Source organism: Giraffa tippelskirchi, chromosome 3 (genome assembly GCF_054371585.1).
Source record: "Giraffa tippelskirchi isolate mGirTip1 chromosome 3, T2T-mGirTip1v1.2.pri, whole genome shotgun sequence".
NCBI classification, from domain to species: domain Eukaryota; kingdom Metazoa; phylum Chordata; class Mammalia; order Artiodactyla; family Giraffidae; genus Giraffa; species Giraffa tippelskirchi.
Window position 1 is genome coordinate 187,806,662 of NC_137277.1, and position 21,726 is coordinate 187,828,387.

At 53.3% G+C, this 21,726-nt stretch overlaps 1 protein-coding gene across 4 annotated transcripts in view; it reads left to right on the plus strand.

Moving 5' to 3' along the window:
- ECE1 (endothelin converting enzyme 1) overlaps positions 1–21,726 on the plus strand; it is a 122,488-nt gene that overhangs the window by 56,063 nt on the left and 44,699 nt on the right. The window contains exons 1-4 of one of the 4 annotated variants that reach the window (XM_081574736.1): positions 3,429–3,558; positions 3,770–3,856; positions 12,501–12,642; positions 18,633–18,845. In XM_081574736.1, the coding sequence (XP_081430862.1) occupies positions 3,770–3,856; positions 12,501–12,642; positions 18,633–18,845 (442 nt within the window). In that variant the 5' untranslated portion in view covers positions 3,429–3,558. Of the gene's footprint in view, positions 1–3,428; positions 3,559–3,769; positions 3,857–12,500; positions 12,643–18,632; positions 18,846–21,726 lie in introns of those variants that run through there. The other 3 variants (XM_081574733.1, XM_081574734.1, XM_081574735.1) reach the window with 3 other exon arrangements.

Genomic DNA, 21,726 nt, shown 5'->3' on the forward strand with positions numbered 1-21,726 from the left:
TTTCATCTCAGGCCTTTTAATTTCCACAGGGTGGGGTTTCCAGAGCCGGGCACCATCTCACCCTCCATCTGTCTGTCTTTCATCGCTCTCTCTGTGATGGCTCCCACTGCTCCACTCCTGGGCTCTGCCCAGCCCTTCTCACGAACTCCAGGCCCTCACTTCTCATCCACAGCTCAGCGGGGCCGGGAGAGGAGCATGCAGATCAGGGCAGCATCTCCCCACAAAGCCACAGTTGTTCGTCCCTTTCCGTAAAGCTGCCTGGCTGTGGGTGTCCCCACGACCACAAATGAGGCCATTAGGGAGAACAGCCCTGGCCGCCCTGACGCTCGGTGCCCCTGAAGTCCATGCCATCCCCACCTGGAACAGCAGCTCCCCTTCTGCAAAGAGCAAGGGGCCAGGAGGCCAGGAGGCCCCACGGTCCAGGTCCCGCTCTGCTGCGTAGGAGCTGAGTGCCCGGGGTTCTCTGGAGGCTGGAGGTGGCCAGAACTCAATATCCAGTTTCTCTGACTCTCTAGCCAGGCAGGGGACCTGCGAGAGGGCTGGAGAGGCTGCCGCCTCCCCCATCCTCAGTCTCCTCCTCTGCCAAGTGGAAGTGGGAGGTGGAGATCCCACCGCACAGGGCTTCCCGGGGTCAGGAGGGATACGGATGCCTGGGGCCCAGCAGTTCATCAGCGGTGTTTGTTCTGCAGAGCCCCTCTCCAGGCCTGGTCCCCTCCCACATCTCCCATGAAAAGGAAGTGATACCTGCTGAGGCTGGGGCTTTGGTGGGTGTGGGGATCAGGCAAGACAGTGAGCGGAGGGCCCCACCCAGAACCAGGTGGGTAAGAGACAGGGCTCCCCCCACCCAGCCCCCCATCATTGGAATGCCACCTGCTGACTGGGGCCCACGGTGCTCCCCACGGAGCAGAGACGGCTAAGCCATTCCCATGTCCGAGGTGGGTTCAGTTTCACTCCCCGGCCCCAGGGCAGGCGGCATCTCAAGAAGGGCCCCTCATCTTTTGTGTGCTGAAAAATAAACAGCTTTCAGTCTCCTCGGATTTCTACTCCAGAGGTATGTGAGCTTCCCCGGTCATTCCTGCATGGACAAGCCGGCCTCAGCCCCTGGGATGGGCTGCCAGCCTCCTCCCTTGCCTCTCACCTTCGCTCAGATGCCTGTGGAAGCTCCAGCCCCACTCTAGGCCTTTGGGGATGTAGGGCCTCGCAGGACCCAGCCCTCCCTTCAAGGTTCTCCTAGTTAAGGTGCTGTGTGCATCAGTAGAAGGAAACGTGGGCTGTGGGGAGGGGCGGGGGAAGGCAATAGCACAGGGGGCCTGAGGCTGCCTGGGGTCAGAGAAGACTGGTCAGGAGAGCTTGCCAGAAGGGCTGATCTCTGAGTTGAGATGGAAGAAGGAGAAGGCATTGCTTCACTACACCTGGGCCAGTTACTTCCCCAAGCCTCGGTTTCAGGTTCTGTAAAAGAGGCCGATGATACCTGCTTCAGAGCAAACAGCGAGAGGCTTCAGTGAGATGATGAGTGTAAAAGAACCGACAAATACTTCATCCCTCTAAGCACCCAGGAAACAGTAGCTGCCTGCCGTGCCTGGCACGGGGGGTGTTTGGTGACTTGAGTTTCTTTTCAAGGGTCTTTTTCCTGGGTCAGTTAACACCCGTTACTTAGTGTAACTGGTTTCCCTAAAAAAAAAAAAAAAAAAACAACCCAGGGTGAAATTAAAACAGCCCGGTGGTCCTTTCTGTTTCTCCAGTGGGTAATGGGAAGTCCTGCCCCCAATGGGAGCGGAGCAGAAGACCCCAGAATTAAAATTCTTCCCACGGACCCTGCCTTCCCCAAGGTCCTCAGACATGTTCCCCTTGTCCTTGGGTATTGCAAAATTAGATGCAGTTTCAAGGCCCTGCCCTAGAGTAATTTTCACTTCTGCTTTACTTGTTCTCACATTCATTTTAACAGTGTTTGGAGCGCCTGTGCTATGGCAGGCGATGGGGATTCTCTGTGTCAGACAAGGTCCCAGCCCTGATAAAGCTCACAATTTTGGGGAGGGGGAAGGAGATAGACGTAAAGACCAGCATAAATAAGTAACAGACTGCAGTAAGACAGGTTGCTGTGATCGAGAATTTGGGTTCTGCTCGGGGTGGCTGGGACATTTGAGGGTGTGACGTTTATGCTGACATCTATCTGCAACAGGAGCCTGCATGGGAGGAGCAGAGAGAGGAGAGAATGTTCCAGACAGATGGAACTGTGCTATAAAGGTCTCGAAGGCAGGAGACACTTGAAGAATCTGAGGAACAGAGGGAGGGCGGGAGAAGTTGGGGCCTGAGCGAGGTGGGACAAGGGGCAGGGTGGGCAGGGGCCACCGGGGACCGGTAAGGGGACTGTCCCCGCAGAATTTGGAGCAAAGGTAACAGGATCTGAATTTCCTGTTGCAGGCTGGGCTCTGGCTGCAGAGCAGGCTGTAAGAAGGCAGGAGGTGAAGCCAGGAGACCTTGGGAGCTGTCACCATGACTGTCAGCCCAGGTGGCCCTCAGCCTTCTGTACCTGTTCCTTCATGCATCTGTGGAGTCAACCATGGGAGGGAACAGGAGCGCGCTTCGGAAAGCTGAGAAAAACCTATAAATGCAGGGGGGTTCCAGGTCTCACCAGACATGGAGGGTCCTTTGGGAAACTGCTGGGTAGGCTTTTGTGGGACCTTGAGGGGCAGGGAAAGTGCCCGGTGTCCAGAGTGCCCCACCTTTGAGGGAAGGTGGAGGGAACGGTTCTCTTCCTGGCTGTCAGCTCACCCCAAAACTGTTCCTGTTTTGAGGGTAAGATCACACCTTGGAGCCCGGAGCCAAGCATGGGCTTCCCTCCAGCACGCACAGAACATTTTTCATTCTAAGTCAGGAGAGTGCTCTGGAATTTTCTGAGATCATCGTGAACTCTGGCTTAAAGACCCCTGAACTAAAGGAAGGGGGAAATGAGAGGAGGCGCATGCCTTTTTTATTCCCCGTGTGTGTGTCTGTGTGTGTGTGTGTGTGTGTGTGTGTGTGTGTTTCCCCCAATCTTTCTCCCACGGGAGAGGCCGCTCTTGGCGCAGCTAAGGGACAATGGCTAGAGAAACTTCTCTCTTGACCTTTGCGGCCAAACTAGGGGCCCTTTCCTAACACCTGACTTTTGGCATCTGCCACCACGGCTTATAGATGGGGGACTTCATGTTTCTTAGAAGGAAGGGTGGCCGCGAGCCCCTTCCTGCCTGCAAGCGGGAGGGGCCTCTCCCCGACCCCCACCCCCCACCCCCGACCTCGGGGAACGGGAGAAGGCTCCGTCTTCCCGGGGACTCTGGGGGGCAGTCTCCCGGCGCGGCGGCGGGGGAGGGAGCTGGAGCCGCGCGGACCAGGCTCCGCCCTCGAAGGTGGTGCGAGGCCGGGCCCAGCCCCACGGCCGGCCCTCCCCGGCCAGAGCCGCGAGCGCGCGGCGGCGGGGACCCGGCGGGGAGCGGGCGTCGCGGGGCGCAGCATGCGGAGCCGGTGGCCGCCGCGTCCGGTGGCCGCCGCGCTGTCGGCGCTGGGGGTGAGGCGCGGGATTGCGTAAGCGGGGAAGGGGCGGGGGTGGCGGAGGGAGGCGGGACCCCCCTCCCCTCCCCCGGCGCGGGCCTGGCCGTGGGCCGGTCCCGGTGTCCCGGCCGGGGCGGGGCGCGGCGGCGGCGCAGGCGGCGGGTGCCCGCTTCCCCGTTCTCCCCATTCGGGCGTGGGAGCCATGGAGGCGCTAAGAGAGTCGGTGCTGCACTTGACTTTGCAGATGTCGACCTACAAGCGGGCCACGCTGGACGAGGAGGACCTGGTGGACTCGCTTTCCGAGGGCGACGTGTACCCCAACCACCTGCAGGTAGGTGCGCGGCGCTCTGCGCTCCCTCCTCCAGCCCAGGCTGACCCGGCCCGCGCGCGGGTGCCGCCCCCATCCTGCCCGCCGCCGGGGGTGAGGGGGCCCGTGCCAGCCCGCCAGCCCTTGGGCTCCATGGGTTTAAAAAAGCCTTTTCTGGGTTAGCAGTACCCCTGAGGCGCTGGGCTCCCCAACAGGCCTCCCCTCCCCACTTCCACGCGTCCCCAAACCCTCTGGACCACCTGCTACTGGGTTACAGCCCAGGTGACCGGAGGGGTGAGTTGGTCCAGTTCTCTTCACAGGGAGGTGGCCAGTCCCTGAGTGCTGAGACTTGCCCAGAGTTTTAGGCAGAGCCTAAAACCCTCCGAGTTGTAGCATGGAAAATCGCGGAACCCTGTCAGTCCTGGGCAGACGGGGAAGGGGGGGGAGTTGGTCACCCTGTCTGGTGGACGTTACCCCACATTTTTCCTCTTCTTCCCCCAAACCCTGCGTGTCCTGGGGGTTGGAGCCCACCCTCTGCTCCCTCTTCTCCTGCCCCTTCCAGCCCACTGGGGAAGCCCAGTTCCTCCCCCACCAGGCTCTGCCCCCTTGGGGCTCAAATGTGCCCACCACCTCCGTGTCTGGCGGCAGAGCACTGAGTGAGGCTGTTTTCTGCTCTTCCCCCCGGAGGGACTGAGCTGGGGCATCCAGACCAGGACCTCAACCCCAGTTGGGTTTGAACTGAAACAGGTGGACCTGAGGAATTTGGAAATACCAAAGGATGCCCAGGGCGGCCCTGTGAACTGACACCTGAAAAACCGGCTTGCAGAGGGCCCAGTGAGCAGCTCAGTCTAGGAGGACTTCTGCCAGGTTGACCCACGGAGGCATAGAGAAGGGTCTTGGGGCTGCTGCAAGAACTGATATCAATTCACAGACCACCCCCAGAAGGAAAGCGTAGGTTGTGTGGAAACTTAGGCTGCCAGGCCCAGTCCTACGTGGGCACACCTCTCAGAAGCTGGGATCATGATACTAGTAAAGGGAAACAGAGCTGATTGATAACCCTCCTCCAGGCTCATTCAGTAGGCCCCGGGGAGGTCCAATCCCGACCCTGAGTGGTCTGCACACACCAGGACAGGACTCTCTTACCTACATGGTCCCACTTAACCTTCAGGAGCAGCCCCGTGAGTTATTGTCTTTACTGCTCCCCCTTACAGACGAGGAAACTGAGGCTCTGAAAGGGGAGACAACTTGCCTTAGGTGCACTGGAGCTAGAAATCTAGGGGTAAGAAAACAAACCCGGTCTGTCTAGAGCTGCTTCCTCGTGGACCCTTCTGAAGAGGCTAAATCCAGCAGGAAATTAGATTCCTGTGGCAGGCGCTTTTGCCTTCCCGAATCAAAACAGAATCTAATCAGCCGTCTTTTTCAGTCTCATCTTTCGCAGAAGGTTCTAAATATATCAGCACAAAAGCATTTCGGAATTCACAACAAAGTAATGTGCTGTGGTGTTATCATCATAACAGCAGCCCGCATGGGTGTAGACTTTTTCAGGCCACAAAGCACATTTGTCAGCCTGAGTCTTCCTGGCAGAGTGGAGGCACCCGGGTTTCTGAGATGGGGCGGGGTGGGGGGGGGACAGGTGTGAATCTGACACCACCTGTGATCCTGGGCGATCTAAGCTTCTGTTCCTGCATCTGCACAGTGGGAGTTAAGAGAAAATGACTGTGATGCATGTTTTGGGGCCTGCCAGGATTGTTGTTTTTGTGATCGGGAGGTAAGGGCTCTTGTGGCTATGTTACACATGACAAAGCTGAGTCTCAGAGAGGTTAGGGACATTCCTGTGGTCACAGAGCTGTCATGTGGTTGGAATGTAGTGTTGGTGCCCGACACCAAACCACCCAACTGGCTATATCGTCCACTTTTACTACAGGAAAAGCCGAAATGCTTGCCCCAAGGATTTGGAGGCATTTCTGTAGGTACCCAGCCTGGCTTTCCTTGATTCTCCGCGACTTCCCCAAAGCAAACCAGCGAACAATTGTTCTTGTAAGAGTCGAGAACCTTTTCATCTCATCTTACAGAGTTTTCTATGAATTTTATGTTTTTAATCACGTTTTTTCCAGTATAACAACTTTGCATACTCATTTGTGAAAAAAAGAGTCAAATATAAAAAAAATTCACAGAGACAGTAACCCCACCACTCAGAAATAACTACTTCTAGTTTTTCACATTTGCTTGTATATATTTTTTAATATAATTGAGCTCACTATACATCCATAACATTTTGTCCTACTTTTTTCATTTAATACCTCTTCATAAGCATTTTTTTGTGTTGTTATAAACTTCTGAAACATCAGCTGTACCTCAGTTTTAAAAATACTTCCAAGGAGTTCCTTGATGGCTTAGTGGTTAGGACTTGATACTTTCACTGCTGAGGGCCAGGGTTTGATCCCTGGTGCGGGAAGTAACATCCTGCAAGCCTTGTAGTACAGCCAAAAAAATAAAACAACACTTCCAAAACATACTGCCATTAAAAATCATAATACTTTATGGTACCAATATATAAAAATATATTTACTCAATCTGCTACAGTTGGACAATAGGCCCAGTATCTGTAACACTGTGGGTGACCAGCTTCTAGCCTTTCAAATAATTTCCTATGAGTAATTGCTAGAAACACAACTGTTCCCTCAATTTTAGGCTTTTTAAAATGGATCCAATCCCCCTCCCCCGTCCACCAAATCTCCGTCTCTTGACAGGCAGCTATAAAAATCAGCTACTTGATTTTTCAAGCTTTTGAAGCCCGTTCGTTGTTCCTGAAACTCCCGAGTTGTCAATACCAACACTAGTAAATGACAACTTGCATCTTTCAGCCAAACTTGCCACCTTTTGCCTGAACATGCTGACAAAGTGTTGTATTTAGCTGGAGCCAATTTCTACCTGTATCCCACCTGAAAGGAGTTTTCTTTTCCTTGATCTCATAGGTGAGGTACAACTTAATTGCAATCAACTAAAATTCATCAGCGTGGACTGAGTGTAGAGTTTAAAGCCCCAGCTCTAACATGGAGCCCCAGCTTTGCCTCTCATGGACTCTGAGACCTGAAAGCTACTCAGTTAACCGGCTTTTTTTTTTTTTTTTTACACGATGGGGTTGATATTAATCCACTTCTCAGAGCTGTTGCAGAGATTGAAATGAGACAATACAAGTGAAAGCACCTAGTGTAATGCACAGAAAATGTATTTGGTTGGGATCATTATAAAAACTCACCCGGCGTGATATCTCAGTGATGCCCTAAACATAATAGCTTTGCCTCTGTTCTGCTCAGATTGGCTGCCTGGTCTCTGTACCTCCTGGTACATGCCGTACTATTTCAGTGGCTCAAAGGGAAATAACTCAAGTTATACCTGCAGCTGGGGCTTCCCAGGTGGTAAAGAATCCTCCTTCCAATGAGGAAACACAAGAAACACAGGTTCGATCCATGGGTGGGAAAGATCCCCTGGAGAAGGAAATGGCTACCCACTCCAGTATTCTTGCCTGGGAAATTCCATGGACAGAGGAGCCTGGAGGGCTACAGTCCACGGGGTCGCAAAGAGTCAGACACGACTGAGCATGCATGCGTACCAGCAGCCTAATCTGGGGAGCAGAAGGCGCTGCTGCTGCTGCTTAGACACTCAGTCGTGTCCAGCTCTGTGCGACCCCATGGACTGTAGCTCACCAGGCTCCTCTCCAGGGAATTCGCAAGGCAAGAGTACTGAGTGGGTTGCTGTGCCCTCCTCCAGGGGATCTTCCCAACCCAGGCCTGCTGCCCTGCAGGCAGATTCTTTACCACTGAGCCACTGGGGAGACCTCCCACAGAAGGCCACAACTGTTTACCAAAACCTTTGAAGCTCATCCAGTTACTCCTAAAAATCAAATTTTTTTTCAAGAAGAAGGAGAGCCAAGATATTTAATTCTTAGTGGTGGTTTTTTTTAACCCCCCCATCCCCCCTCCCTTCATGTACAGAGCTATCTTTTGTAGGCAATCAATTACAGAGACAGTCCCATTAAATACTTTATAAAGATCTCTCTGCTTTCTAGCAGACTCTTTCAACTCCATCTGCCTGTTCAATCTTTTTACTCTTGACCTTAGAGTTGTTCTAGGATCTGAACTGGTTAGACCTGACACCTCGTCTAGCTTCCTCATTTTAAAAATAGGTGACTGGGACTTCGCTGGCGGTCCAGCGGTTAAGACTCCACACTTCCAATGCAGGGATGCAGGGGGCACAGTTTTGACCCCTGCGTGGGGAACTAAGATCTCCCAGTCTGCATAAATAAAAAAATATAAAAAAAGGTGACTGAGGTCCAGAGGCTGCCCAGGGACACACTCGCGATCTTGATAAAGCCAGGGTTGACCTTTGACTTCTCGGGTTCATGCCCTTTTTCCTGTGTCATTGACAGCTGGAAGGTGCATCTTCTAAATACTAGACCTGGATTCCTGTTGAGATGCAAGGAGTCCCCTCCCCCCCAGCAGGTACTGATTCAAGCTGCTCTCAGTCTTTGGAAGAGTCAGGCAGTGGGCCTGAGGGGCTGGTAGGTCTCTGGAAGGAAATGGAGAGGACGGGAGGGCTTCACAGTTTCACTCTGGCCTGGCCCCAGTGGCCTTAGCCAGAAGCCTGCCATGTAGAAATTGTCCTGGAAGAAACTTCCCCAGCCTAACACAGGAAGTCACGCACGGCCAGGCTGTCATGGTCTGTCTGCTCCAAGGGGCTGACTCGGAGGCAGGCGTCCCCGTCTCCCTGCCAGCCCTCCCCGGGGTGGTCTGGCCTCTGGGCTGCAGTGGGTAGGCTCCCCGCCAACCCTTTGGCCAGACGGACTCCTGTTGGCCGCTCTTCTCAGCTCAGGTCGCTGGCGGACCAGACAGTGTCTCAGGAAGCAACTGCCTTCCCTCTGGAACCCCTGCTTCCTCCGAAAGCCAGGCTCCCCACCCCTTCTGCTGCTGGCTTGTCTCCTGGGCCCCAGGCGTGGTGTCCCGTCCTCGCCCGTAGAACCCGTTCTTGCTGGGAGCCTCAGGGAGCCAGGCTCTCACTTCTGTAACTGAATATTTATCCCTCAGCAGGGCTTTGTTCCCTTGGCCGTGGAAACCCTGGGAACTCCTGGGCTGGATGGCTCAACCTCTCTCTCTTTCTCCACCTCTGTTTCCTGCTTGGTCTTCCTCTCTGCCTTTCTTTCCAGGCATCCTTTCCTTTCTATCTCATTCTCTCTCTGCCTCCCAGGAACAATCACTAGGATGCTAAGCCAGCCAGCGAGCTGAGCATTCATGATTATTACCCCATCTTCCAGGATAAGCTCTGCCCCTTGGCTGATGCTGCACCCACTCACCTCTCCTGAGACCAAGTGGGCTGCCCGTCACTAATCCTCCGACCCTCCACGTTGTTGCAGACCCCTCTGTCACGATCCACGTGCCCTCATTTCCCAAAGGTGGGCTCCGAAGGAGGGCAGGGAAGGGACTCACTAAATCAAACAGCCTCAGCCCCAGCCCCGTTCATGGCACCTGGGAATTGGACAGCCTTCCTGGAGCGGCCTGTTGACCCTGGCACACTCTCCTGGTGACTTCTCCTGCCATGGGAGACTGCATCTGGACTTCGGCCCTCAGAGGCATGGCTTGTCCAGAAACCAAGAGGCCTCTCTGCCTGGTCACTCAAATCAAGCAAAGAACCATACAAAGGCTAAAAAAACCCTGCCTTCAAATTCCATTTGCCCTTTCTCCCTGGAATTATGAATGTTTAATTTAATTTTGACTAAATTCTATTTGCGTTTTGCAGTGAATACCATCTGTCTGTTTGATGTTAAACAGTGAGGCTCAGCTCAACTCGCTGCTCCTAGTGGGCAGCGCGGCCACGGGGCTGATGCTGTGGGTTTGGGGGAGATGTGGGTTTTCTTATTACCCTCTCTGGCCCCCACTTCTTGTGTTTCCTCTGGAGCTAATACTCACGCCTACTCTTGGGGGTGCTGGGAAGATGGAATAGCATCATCCAGCAACAAAACAGAATTAACTCGGGCACCCAGAAAGCCCTCAGACGTTAGCTGCCACGATTGCTGCTTTTGGCCTCCTTCCCTTTATCCTTTCGTCCTCTTCCTTCTGTCTGTCTCTTCCTTCTGTCTCTTTTACTTCCTCAGATTCCCCACACCTTACTCTGTTCACTTAAGAGCGAGTTTCCTGCCAAATGTCAACATGAATCAGCCACAGGTGTACATATGTCCCCTCCCTTTGACAGAAAACAACAAAATTCTATAAAGCAGTTATCCTTCAATTAAAAAATATTTTTTTAAAAAAAGAGTTTCCTGGACTCCCCTGGTGGTCCAGTGATTAAGACTCCGCCTTCCCAGTACGGGGGCGCAGGACCAATCTCTGGTCTGGGAGCTAGGATCCCACATGCTGTGTTGCACAGCCAAAAAAAAACCAGGGTTTCCTGCTTCCCCCAGCCCTGACAGCTGTGCTCCCTGGCTTCCCAGGGGTCTGGTGCCTCTTCAACCAAGGTTAGCAATCACTTAGCATTCCACCCCTCTCCCCAGGAGCTGAGCCTTGATAATGGGGTCACTGAGAGACCCAGCGGGGGAGACAGAAGGGGATATCAGTCCCGAGGCACAGAAAGAGTGAGAGCAAATTTCAGCGTGCCCAGACAAGGCAGCATCTGCTTCAGACCCTTTGGGGGCCCCTCTGGATACCAGTGCCCCCTGTGAACTGGGTGAGGGAATTGCTACCTCTGAGAAAGTGCTTCGTAGACATCGAGGCTGTGATCACGTCAGCATCATCCCAGGCTATGCCTGTGCCAGGAGCATGATCAGAATCTTCATGTCTCATCATTTTTAAAAGGTTCTTCAGGGGAGCTCCCTGGTGGCTCAGGTAGTAAAGAATCTTCCTGCAAGTCAAGAGACCCGGGTTTGATCCCTGGGTCGAGAAGATCCCCTGGAGAAGGAAATGGCAACCCACTCCATATCTTGCCTGGAGAATCCCGTGGACAGAGGAGCCTGGAGGGCTACAGTCCATGGGGTCGCAAAGAGTTGGACACGACTGAGCGACTCACACTTACAGGCTTTCAGGAGGCGGCGCCCCTCCCTGTACCTGCTTTCATGTCCCAGCCTCCTGGACCTCCACGGAATTCTCACCAAGCCTCAAGTTCCTTTCCTCGGTTTTAGAACCCATCATCTTTTTTTTTCCCCCACAAAAAGTTCTTGTCTTCCCTTTTCACTAGTGCAGCAACCCCCAATCATTTCCTGTTCAGAAAATAGCCAGCGATGACCACGAGGCTGCTCGATGCCCTTCACTAAGGTGACTGGCCTCAGGGTCCCCAGGCGTTGGCATCAGGCTCCCTGAAGGCTGTGCCGTGGCCCCCAGGGGCAACCATTCTCTCAGCGGTTGGGGGCCACTCTCAGGTCAGAGGCTGGGTCTCCCCATCTCCCCTGGCAGGTTGTGGGCCTCCCTGCCTCCATGCCCGTTCCCCTCCAGCCCTGGGAAGAAGTCCCCCTCCTGTAACCCGGCTTACAGCACCCCTTAGCATCCAGGCCTTGCCCCCACCCGCTCCTCCCTTCCCCTCCCCTTTCACCTGGCCAACTGCTACTTATTCTTTTAAGACTCAGCCCAGAGGCCCCCACCTCCAGGAAGCCTTCCCTGACTGAACCCCTGCCCACCCCAATCTGTTTCTCTCTCTCTGCTGGGCAGTGAGAGCTGAAAGTGAGGTCTTGCCCTCTCTGTACTTCCAATGTGGCCCTGAGTTGGTGCTCGACTGTTTACACGTGGCCACAATGTCACTGAACTGAACCCCATCTTCAGGGTTCCCTTCCTGTCCCGCGGCCCCGGCTTTGGCAGGAAGCACCTCGTAGAGCAGAGGGTAGCCCCCAGCGGGCTTTGGGTGTGAAGGCCGGGCCCTGGGCTCTGAGCGCTGTAGGCTGGTGGGTCCCTCCTCAGCTTGGAAGGCCCTGTCACACCCTTCACTTCCTCTCATTGTGCCTCCTTTCCTGTTTAGCTGACTGTGAGTTAGGCCGAGAACGTTTTTTCCTCCCTTTGAGGACCTGCTCGGATGGAGCTGTTTCCCCTTTGCATCCCCCCTGACGTCTCCCAGGACTCGATGCTCTGACCCGTGCGTGGGCTCTGGGATCCATACCTTTCGACTCAGATCCGGGCTCGACCCATCTGGCCGTGTGAGGAGAGGCACGGTGCTCACCCCTCCGGACTGTGGATTCCTCGTTTGTAAAAGGAAACAGCCCAGTCCTCGTGGGGTTGTGGCGGCCTCGGCGGCCCAGGCTGCCCGTGCCCCTGCCTGTGTGCTGCAGCTGTCAGGCTGGTGACTGTGCCCGCCTCGGAGCCCAGCCGGATGCTTCCTGGATGCCTGCGCGTGCAAACATCCTGTTCTTTTTTGAACTCCTTACTGGAGAAACAGGGAAAATCTGATCTTTTTTTTCCTTCTACCCGGATCAGGTGACACAGCAAACACAAGCCCGGCTGGGCCGAGCTGCTGAGCAGGGTGGCCGTTCCTCTCCCGGATTCAGACGGTTCCGTGGGAACCAGACCACCCCTGAGACGGGAGGGCGGCCCTGATGTCTCCCCGGGGCCAGGACCTGCTGCGGAGCCCCCTCCTCCTGGGCAGCGAGGGCCCCGGGCTCACGTCCTCCCCGTTCCGCCTGCCTCCTTCCCTGCAGGTGAACTTCCGAGGCCCCCGGAACGGCCAGAGATGCTGGGCCACCAGGACCCCGGCGGAGAAGCGGCTGCTGGTGCTGGTGGCGTTTCTGGCGGCAGCAGTGGTGGCCTGTCTGGCAGTGCTGGGCATCCAGTACCGGACAAGTAGGTGCCTCTCTCTGTGATGGGTCGTGGGCTCCACTCACTGCTGCCCCGGACTTTGTCCGCTTGTGTCAGCGACTGGCCTCCAGGCTCAGGAGGGAGCTGGGGCTGGGGTCTGGGGTGGCTGCTGCAGACTGAGGCCTGGGAGGTGGGCAGACGGGTGATGATAAGGTTTGGGGGTCAGGAGGAGGTGAGTTTGAATCCTGCCCTGGCAACTTATTATCCTTGTGACTTTGGACAAGTCATGCAGTCTCTCAGAGCTTGTGTGTTTTCTGCTTTACATAGACCAGTGGTCAGTTTGAATCCCTCCCACAACTAGCTGATGTTTCTCTGTCCAAACCTGTGTAGCAATATGATCAGACTGCACTTCAATCTCTGAGGATTTGGGATAATGTCTGTCCCATACCTGGTGCCCTGTCGAACTTCTCTGGCCTCAGTTCCAAGTTCTCTTATTATTAGGGTGTGGGCTGGTTAGACACACGGGCTGGTCCTGTCGTCCATCCACTGTTCCAGCAAAACAGCAGTAATGGCTTCCGTTTGCTGAATACTTTCCATGTACCAAATACCTTGCCTCTCCTTTACAGATGTAATCTCATTTCCTCCTCACTGCAACTCTGTGAGGTGTGGTTGCTTCTGGCTCTGTTTTCTGCAAAGGAAACTGAGGCAGTGAAACTAAGCGACTTGGCCAAGGTCATGTGTCTAGTGTGGGAGGGATTCAGCCATGGGCTGGCGGGCCCCAGAGCTCAGGCCCTGTCTTCCTGTGTAATTGATAGTACACCCCAGTGTGTGTTACTACCCCCAGGAAAGCTGTTCTTCTCTGAGCCAGGGGACCTTTGCATACCTCTGTCATCTCATTTCTCTGTCCTACCTTGTATAGTAATATGCTCAGACCCCGCTTGGATCCCGCTGTCAGGGATCTGAGGCTGTTTTCTGTGTCTGGTTGAGTGTATGTAGCAACTGCCTCTCACAGAATCAATGCTCTGTAAGCTCTTCTGGACCTGGAAAGGGCAGATCCAAGCTAATAAGGATGGGAGTCCAGTTAATTCCGGGATCTTTCTCTCCTCTGTGCCCTGTATCCAGCTCTCTAATGGCAAGAAGCCACCTGGATGAGCAGCCTGTAAGGCTTCGCCAAGAGTTTAACCCTATCTACTTGGTCACCTGGGACTCATCCCATCAGAGAGATTGTGAACCTTCATAGGATCTGGGAACACCAACTCCAGGCTTTGTTGAGCCTTCTCCGCTGTGAACTTGCTGGCCTGCATGACTGGCCATGCTGCATTGGGGTGGGGAAGGGGTTTGGGGGCCTGAAAAGAGTGCAGGGCTTCATCTGAGTCAGCCTCGCATCCCTCCTGGATCAAGCACTCATTCATTCACTCACTCATTCATTCATTCACTCATTCATTCATGCACTCATTATTCATCCCACAAACATTGAACGAGTGCTTACTCTATGTCAGGCACCTAGGTGGTACCTAAGAAATAATTGCTTAGTTATTTAAGTGACTTTTTAATGGTTTGTAGATGTTTTACCAAATGTGCCTAGCCCAGCAGGCGATTATTGCATATCTGATTGATTAATCAGTGATTTCTTAACCATACGTGCTCAGCATAATGCCTCTATGCCACAGGATACTTTGCAAAGTGAATAAATAAATAAGTGAGTGAACAAAGAGCAAGAAGGGAGACAAAGTGGGAACAGCCTTTCTCTACTGATCACCCTTGTCCTGCGGCTGCCATCTTGCTTCATCCTAAAGCAGGTTTAGTTCTAGGCAATGCAGGCCCTCTCCAGCCTTGTCTGCCCAGCTCTTGGCCCTCTGTATGGGAGCCGGTGAGATTCCAGCAGGCACTGTTGCCCTGAGGTTGCCCCTAGAAGTTTCCAGGACGTTTCTCCATCAGAAACCAGGAGGGAGCCCCCAAGGCCTGGCTTCTACTGATGGGGCCACACACATGTCTGTTGTTGCCAGCTGGGGCCCACAGGGAGGAATCCTACTTCAGTCTGTCCCGTCTGTCTCAGGGCTCCAGAAGGGTTTTTCCCAGCCTGGTCCTGGGTGAGGGGAACTCTTCCCCCAGGGTGGAGCTGGACTGGGGATCCAGTGACCCTTGAGCCCATTCATGTGACTTTATCAGCTGCCTGAGCCTGGGAAAGCAGTGGCCACCCCAGATGCTGATGATAACCTCATTACCCAGCAGCAGGTGCTGGCATTATCCACATCTGGGCAGACATTGGGCAGGTCAATGCAGATTTTGGTGGTTCTCAAAGACGCACCTGTAAGTTATGTCTGAGCACTTAAATACGTATTTATCCACCTTCCTGTTGCACCCTGCTTTCCAAAACTTAAAGGTGCTTTGTAAACAGTGGCAGCAAAACAAACAATACATTTTCCAGAAAATATTCTGAAGTATCTCACTTAGTGTTGAGGCCAGGCACCATCCAGAGCCTCTAACCTTTAAGCTAGATCTGGGACCTGCTCCTGCCTTCTCGATGGATCATGCACGACCTAAAGGGAAGAAATATTTCTGCATATACAGGTGGTGACCAAAGGCTGGACAAAGCTCTTTTATTCATTCAGCTATTCATTCATTCAACAAACACTTAATAGATAGCTGCTAAGTGCCAAGTTTGCTGAGCAAAGGAAGTATAAATGCAAGTAAAATGCTGGCCCTGGGCTTCGTAGGTGGCGCTAGTGGTAAAGAACCCACCTGCCAATGCAGGAAATAAAAGAGACACGGGTTCCATCCCTGGGTCAGGAAGATTTCCCTGGAGGAGGGCGTGGCAACCCACCCCAGTATTCTTGCCTGGAGAATCCCATGGATAGAGGAGCCTGGCGGGCTTCGGTCCATAGGGTCAGAAAGAGTTGGACACAACTGAAGTGACTTAGCATGCACGCACGCATGCAAGATGCTGTCCCTAGCCTCAAGTTCACTTCCTAGTGGGGAAGGTAGACAGGGAAATAGCCATGACACGGCATAGAGTGTGCTCAGACAGCAGGCCTCCAGGCAGCCAAGGGGACCAGGGAAGAGTGAGGTTTCCCCACGCAGAGAGAGCCTGGGCTGAGTTTTGAAGGTGTTGATGTGGGATGAGAGGGACGTAGAAATTATGAACTAATTAATCAAACATACATGAAGCACCTGCTAGGCCAAGGATCGTTGATAAGGGATCTACAAGCCAATAATAGTTAAATAGCCAAGCAATTATTGCCTAAGTATCACCTGGGTGCTTAAGTATTGCTGTGTGCCTAGCAGAGTAGGTGCTTAGTGAAGAACTCAAGCCTGTCAGACTGATTCCTGGGGACTGGTTTCTTATTTAAAACCAAGGCCCCCCGTGATAACTGCAGATATCTCTCTGTTTCTCTCATGTACACACACACACACGTACAGATTCTGTGCCTTGTTCCCTCAGGATCAACCTCTTTACAGCTGTCCTCTGGGTTTTCCCACCAGCCAAGTATTTGTCAAGCTTGACTTCCTGCAGTTAGTTGTATAAAAACAATAGGTATTCTTTTCTTTTTCCAAATATGAAGTTATAATAGTGAATAGGCTTTTTCAGATGACACAGAAATTCTTTCCCCCCACCCCCCCCATAAAGATTTTGGTAAATTTCCTTAGTTGAAAAGCAAGGCATGCAACTAAAAGGTCTCATCTAGAGATATTTAAAATTGTGCCATGTCTCCTACCATTTCCTTTCTCTGTTTTCATGCCTAAAGTGAAAGTCGCTCAGTCGTGTCCGACTCTTTGCGACCCCATGGACTACACTGTCCATGGAATTCTCCAGGCCAGAATACTGGAGTGGGTAGCCTTTCCCTTCTCCAGGGGATCTTCCCAACCGAGGGATCGAACCCAGGTCTCCCACATTGCGGGCGGATTCTTTACCAGCTGAGTCACCAGGGGAGCCCATTTTCATGCTTAACAGTTCAATAATCTTTAATTGTTGTACAGTCATCTCAAAACAGGAAATTGTTGGTTGGCCTAAAAGATCATTCCAGTTTTCGGTAACATCCTACAGAATAACCTGAGCTACCTTTTTGACCAGCCCAATACCTCGAAATAGAATCGCCCTGATCTTTGTGCTGTCCTGCGACCCTTCTGAGCCCTTCGTCCACCCTCAGGACCTTGGGTTTGTCACCAGATGTGAATTAGCACACAGGTTGCCCAGCCCCGGCCAGTGTTGTGTCTGCAGGTGAGATGATGACCAGCCCTGCCAGCCCGTGAGTTGTCTTCTGCTCTCTGAGGGTTTGACTGGGAACATCAGACACTAAGACTCCAGGGAGCTGAGTCCCCCCCACTGCCCCGCCACGAGGTTGTTTCCTCCTCCTCTTGCTCATCTTCAGATGGAGAAACCGAGCTTCGGAGGGATGAGGGTGCCAGCATGAGGCCAGAGGCAGAGAGCTGGGCTTTGCACCCAGGTCTAGGAAGGAGCCCCAGCCCCTGCCCTGCCAGCCTCCTCCCCGCGCAGGGGGGACTGAAGGGCCGCAGCAGCCCCAGGTGGGGCCGGCCAAGCGGCCGTGCGGGCAGGTGGGAAGGACCCAGCTTTGGCGTTGCCAAAGCAGCACAGAGCGGGTTCAGCCGGGCGCTCCCACGCCACCAGCGGAGCTCAGAGCCTCGCGGCCCTCATCTGCCCACAGGGCTCTCGCCCCCGTGTCAGGAGACCTCCCCTCTGGTTGCCCGTCTGCTCGCGTCAACAGGCGGTGCGGATCCTCCGTCTCCTGCAGTCGGGTTCATCTCACTGCCTGGGGCCGGACCCCTGCTCGGGCGGCCCCGGCTTGCTTCCCCCGCTTAAGCCCGCTGACCAACCTCACAGCAGGAGTCGGGCCCCATCCGCCGGCCTCTGCCCCAGGTCCTATAGAATCAGCTCAAAGTGAAAAGTCGCTCAGTCGTGTCCGACTTTTTTGCGACCCCATGGACTGTAGCCTACCAGGCTCCTCCGTCCATGGGATTCTCCCAGGCAAGAATACTGGAGTGGGTTGCCATTGCCTTCTCCAGGGGATCTTCCCGACCCAGGGATCGAACCTGGGTCTCCCACATTGCAGGCAGACGCTTTACTGTCTGAGCCACCAGGGAAGTCCATAGAATCAGCTCAGAGGAATCGGATTTCTTTGTTTGTTGTGCTTTGGGGGCGCTTGTAGGATTTGGCAGCCCTCCCCTGGGGGCCAGTCATCACGGGAAGAGCTCCCTTCCGGGGCCAAAGCAGAGAGAGGGTGGGACTCAAACCCCGTGGCCAGTGAGCAGGGGCTGAGTCTCCCTCTGCCTCTGTTTCCCCACATATAGAAATGGCTCTAAGCAAAGTGATCTCTTAGGCTTGTTTCCTTTTCGCTTTTTTGAAAATTCAGTGAGATGATTCTCCTGCCTTATACCCAGTGGGGATGATTTTTCACGGTTCCTTCTATTCCTCAGTCTCTCCTTCTTCCTTAGTCCTGCCGCCATGTTGCCCGTGTCACTCGTTTGGCGTGGACTACATATCCTCAGTGAGTGCGTGTAAAGTAAATAATGGACATTCCTCCTTCTGTAGTCTTTTGACTTTTCTTAGATAAGTTTGCATCCCCCACTAAATTATTAACAAAGACTATGCTTTTATATCTCCCACCACACACACACACACACCACCCATACCTGCACTCAGCAAAGAACCTGGAAGATGCTCAGTAATTATTTTGTTGAATAAATGAATGCATGAATGAGTGAACAAGTTTGTTGAGCATCAGGAAATAATTTTTTAAAAATTAGTGAATATTTATGGAAGGAGTGATTTAAAGAAGCACCTTGGTTCTGGTTTTAAAGTCACAGGAAGGATTTTAGGCAACTCAACAGAAGCCTTATTTCACGAGCTGGGAGATCATAAATCCACTGAAATCTTTGTAGTGTTCTGGTGACTGTCTCTGTTTGGTCAGGGCTGGGGTGGGGCCTGGCACCCCGGGGCCCCAGACCACCTGCACTCTATTTCCATAGCCTCCTCCCTGCCTCCCCTTCACTGGCCTCTTACCCTTCACCCCTGCCAGGAATGCCCTCCGTGTGCCTGAGTGAGGCCTGCATCTCGGTGACGAGCTCCATTTTGAGTTCCATGGACCCCACGGTGGACCCCTGCCAGGACTTCTTCACCTACGCCTGCGGTGGCTGGATCAAAGCCAACCCCGTGCCTGATGGCCACTCGCGCTGGGGGACCTTCAGCAACCTCTGGGAACACAACCAAGCCATCATCAAGCACCTCCTCGGTAGGCACCCGGCGGGGGGACTGGGGGATGGGCTGCAGAGGGGGGCTGCCCTCTGGACCCGGCCAGGCTCGGCGGAAGGACAAGGTTGGTGGGGTGGGGAGACGGAAGGGTTGGGAGCAGACAAGACTGGGTTAGAATGTCTGCCCCGTCTCTGGGTGTGTGACCCTAAGTCACTTATCACTGAGCCTCACTTTCTTCATCTGTAAAAATGGGACTGGCAAGGCCCAAACTGCAGAGTTTCGAGAACTAGAGAGCATGTGTGAAGCATTAGCGTGGTGTGTATGGCACGTCCTAGGTGTGTGAGTACTGTAGCTGTGGTCGTAGCTTATGGCTTCAAGCTGTGGCTTAGTTTTTGACTGGGTTTGACTGGGAGTTTTGCAAGTTGTGAGCAAAAGGAATGGAGGCTGAGCATGCTGGATCCAGATTTTAAGGTTGTGAGCCGATCCAGGTTCTGACAATGGTTTATCTGAGAGTTATCCAAAGGGAGGAGTCTTCTTGGCCTCGTGGTAATCAGGCTTGCATGATAAGCCATCTCACCAAAGTTCTTCGCTTTATACCTTGTTAGGCCATTAGCACTTCTAGTTGACCTTGGTGTTGGTGGTTTTATCCTCAGATTAGAATCCCTTGTCTGTCTTGTTTGAGGCTGTGTCCTTAGTCAATGTCTGTTGAATTGGCATCCGCCCCTGAGGGTGCTCCTCTATATGTGGAATCAAAACATGCCATTCTGTAACCTGTAAAGGTCCCAACTTGAACCCCTTTGGGACCAAGACCTTCACCATGCCTGTCTCCTGCTGACCCCTGCCCCATCCTGGGACCCCCAGTGCTGATAGGAGCTAGATTGTGAAAAGTCAGTCCATTAATTCATCAATGATAGAACTTAGATTCAAAAATGCTTATTAAATTAAAAAAAAATACTTTCTTAAAAAATAAAACCTTCTTAATACTCAAAAGTAGGTAAATTGAAGAAGACATCTAAAAGAGGGCTCAGTCATGTCTGACTCTTTGCAACCCTATGAACTATAGCCCGCCAGGCTCTTCTGCCCATGGGATTCTCCCAGCAAGAATACTGGAGTGGGTTACCATTGCCTCCTCCAAGGGGATCTTCCTGACCCAGGGATCGAACCCTCATCCCCTGCATTGGCAGGCAGATTCTTTACCACTGGCACCACCTGGAAAGCCCCTAAAAGGGGACAGATCTTCTTAACGGGACAGAAACCTTCATATGAGACAGGAAAAGATTTCTAACTTGATGATTATGAATTTCAGGAGACTGTGTCTTTAAGACGAAAGTGGAAATTAGCAGACCAGGTTAAGGAGACCTTTCCTTGCTTTTTCCACCTCAGCCGCAGGGGCATGGCTGCTTCAGGGTGAAACTCACCCATCACTTCTCCTTGGTCCCCAGCAGCCCCTGGGCAGGGCCCCTGGGCACAAGGAGACCTGCTTGTCTCCCTGAGGATCAGAAAAGGTGGTGGGTGGAGGTGGGGCTGAGGGAACCCCATGTCAGGAATAACACAGACCCCTGCATGCTTTATGCCACCCTGTTGCCTTTGCAAGGGGACCCAGCCTTTTATTTCAGAACTGAAGGCAAATATGCCTGTGGTGGCCAGACTGAAACTCAGGGATGTCCTTTCCCCAGCATCTAAAGACACATCTGGAGACTGGGCAGGGATCATCAACCAAAGCAGGAGAACAGAGTACTTCCCTGATGGTCCAGTGGTTTAGATTCCACCCTTCCACTGCAGGGGGCACAGGTTCCCTGGTTGGGAAACGAAGATCCCATATGCTGCATGGTCCAGCCCCAAAGAGAAATAAATTGTATTTGGGGACTTCCTTGGCAGTTCATTGGTTAAGAGTGTGTGCTTCCAATACAAGGGGCATAGGTTCGATCCCTGGTCTGGGGACTAGACTAAGATCCCACAATGCTGTGCAGTGTGGTCAAAAAAATAAAAAACACGGCAGGAGAATGGTCTTGGTAGGATAACGATATGGGCTACTGCCTCTGCTTCCTTTGCCAGGACCTGGATTCAAGTCCTGTTCTGACACTTACTGTGTGATCTTGGGTCAGTGACATAACCTCTCTGGGCTTCTTCTCTCATCAGTACAATGGGAACCACACCTCCTCCAGGTTGTGAAAATTAGGTGGAAAAATATCTATAAAGCACTTTGCTGGAGCCAGGCGTATTGTGGTGGCTGCTGTGTGTGCTGGTGTTACCCTTGTTATTCACCCTTGACCTTTGCCCAACGCTTTCCAGTTGACAGAGCTCTTTCGTAGATACCCTTCCTTGTGACCCTGCTCCTGTAGGAGCTAGGAAGCTGTTGCTCACCCCACTTGATAGATGAGAAACTCGAGGTCCAGAGAGCCCGCCAAGACAGGCTAGTAGGTGGCAGAACTGCCACTGCCTGAATCCTGGCCACATGTCCCTTTCCTGTCCCATGCCACCTCCTCTGGGTACCAATGGTGATACGGCTCCCTGCCCATCTTTTTGGGGGAGAACTTGCAGGAAGCACAAAATGTTGAGAGTCTGAAGGAAAGAAGGCAACAGACCGGCTCTTGCTGAGTGTCTGCTCAGCGCCGGGCTGTGTACCAGGCTCTTTACATCCACTGCCTCCTTAATCCTCACGGTTACCCTGGGACTTAGGAACCATAGTCCCATTTCCTGGATGACGAAACTGAGACAAGTTAAGCTCGCCAAGGACACCCTGCCTGTCCAGGATGGGGAGGGGCTTCAGCCAAGGGGACCAGTTCACACCGAGAGGGGGCTGCGGAGAAAAGCACATGGGCCCTCTGACTCCCCAGGCAGGCCCGGAACTGGCCCTTGGGGAGGGTACCCCTGAGTCCCCATCTGCTGCTTCTGGGAGGATCATGGGTCTTATCGGGAAG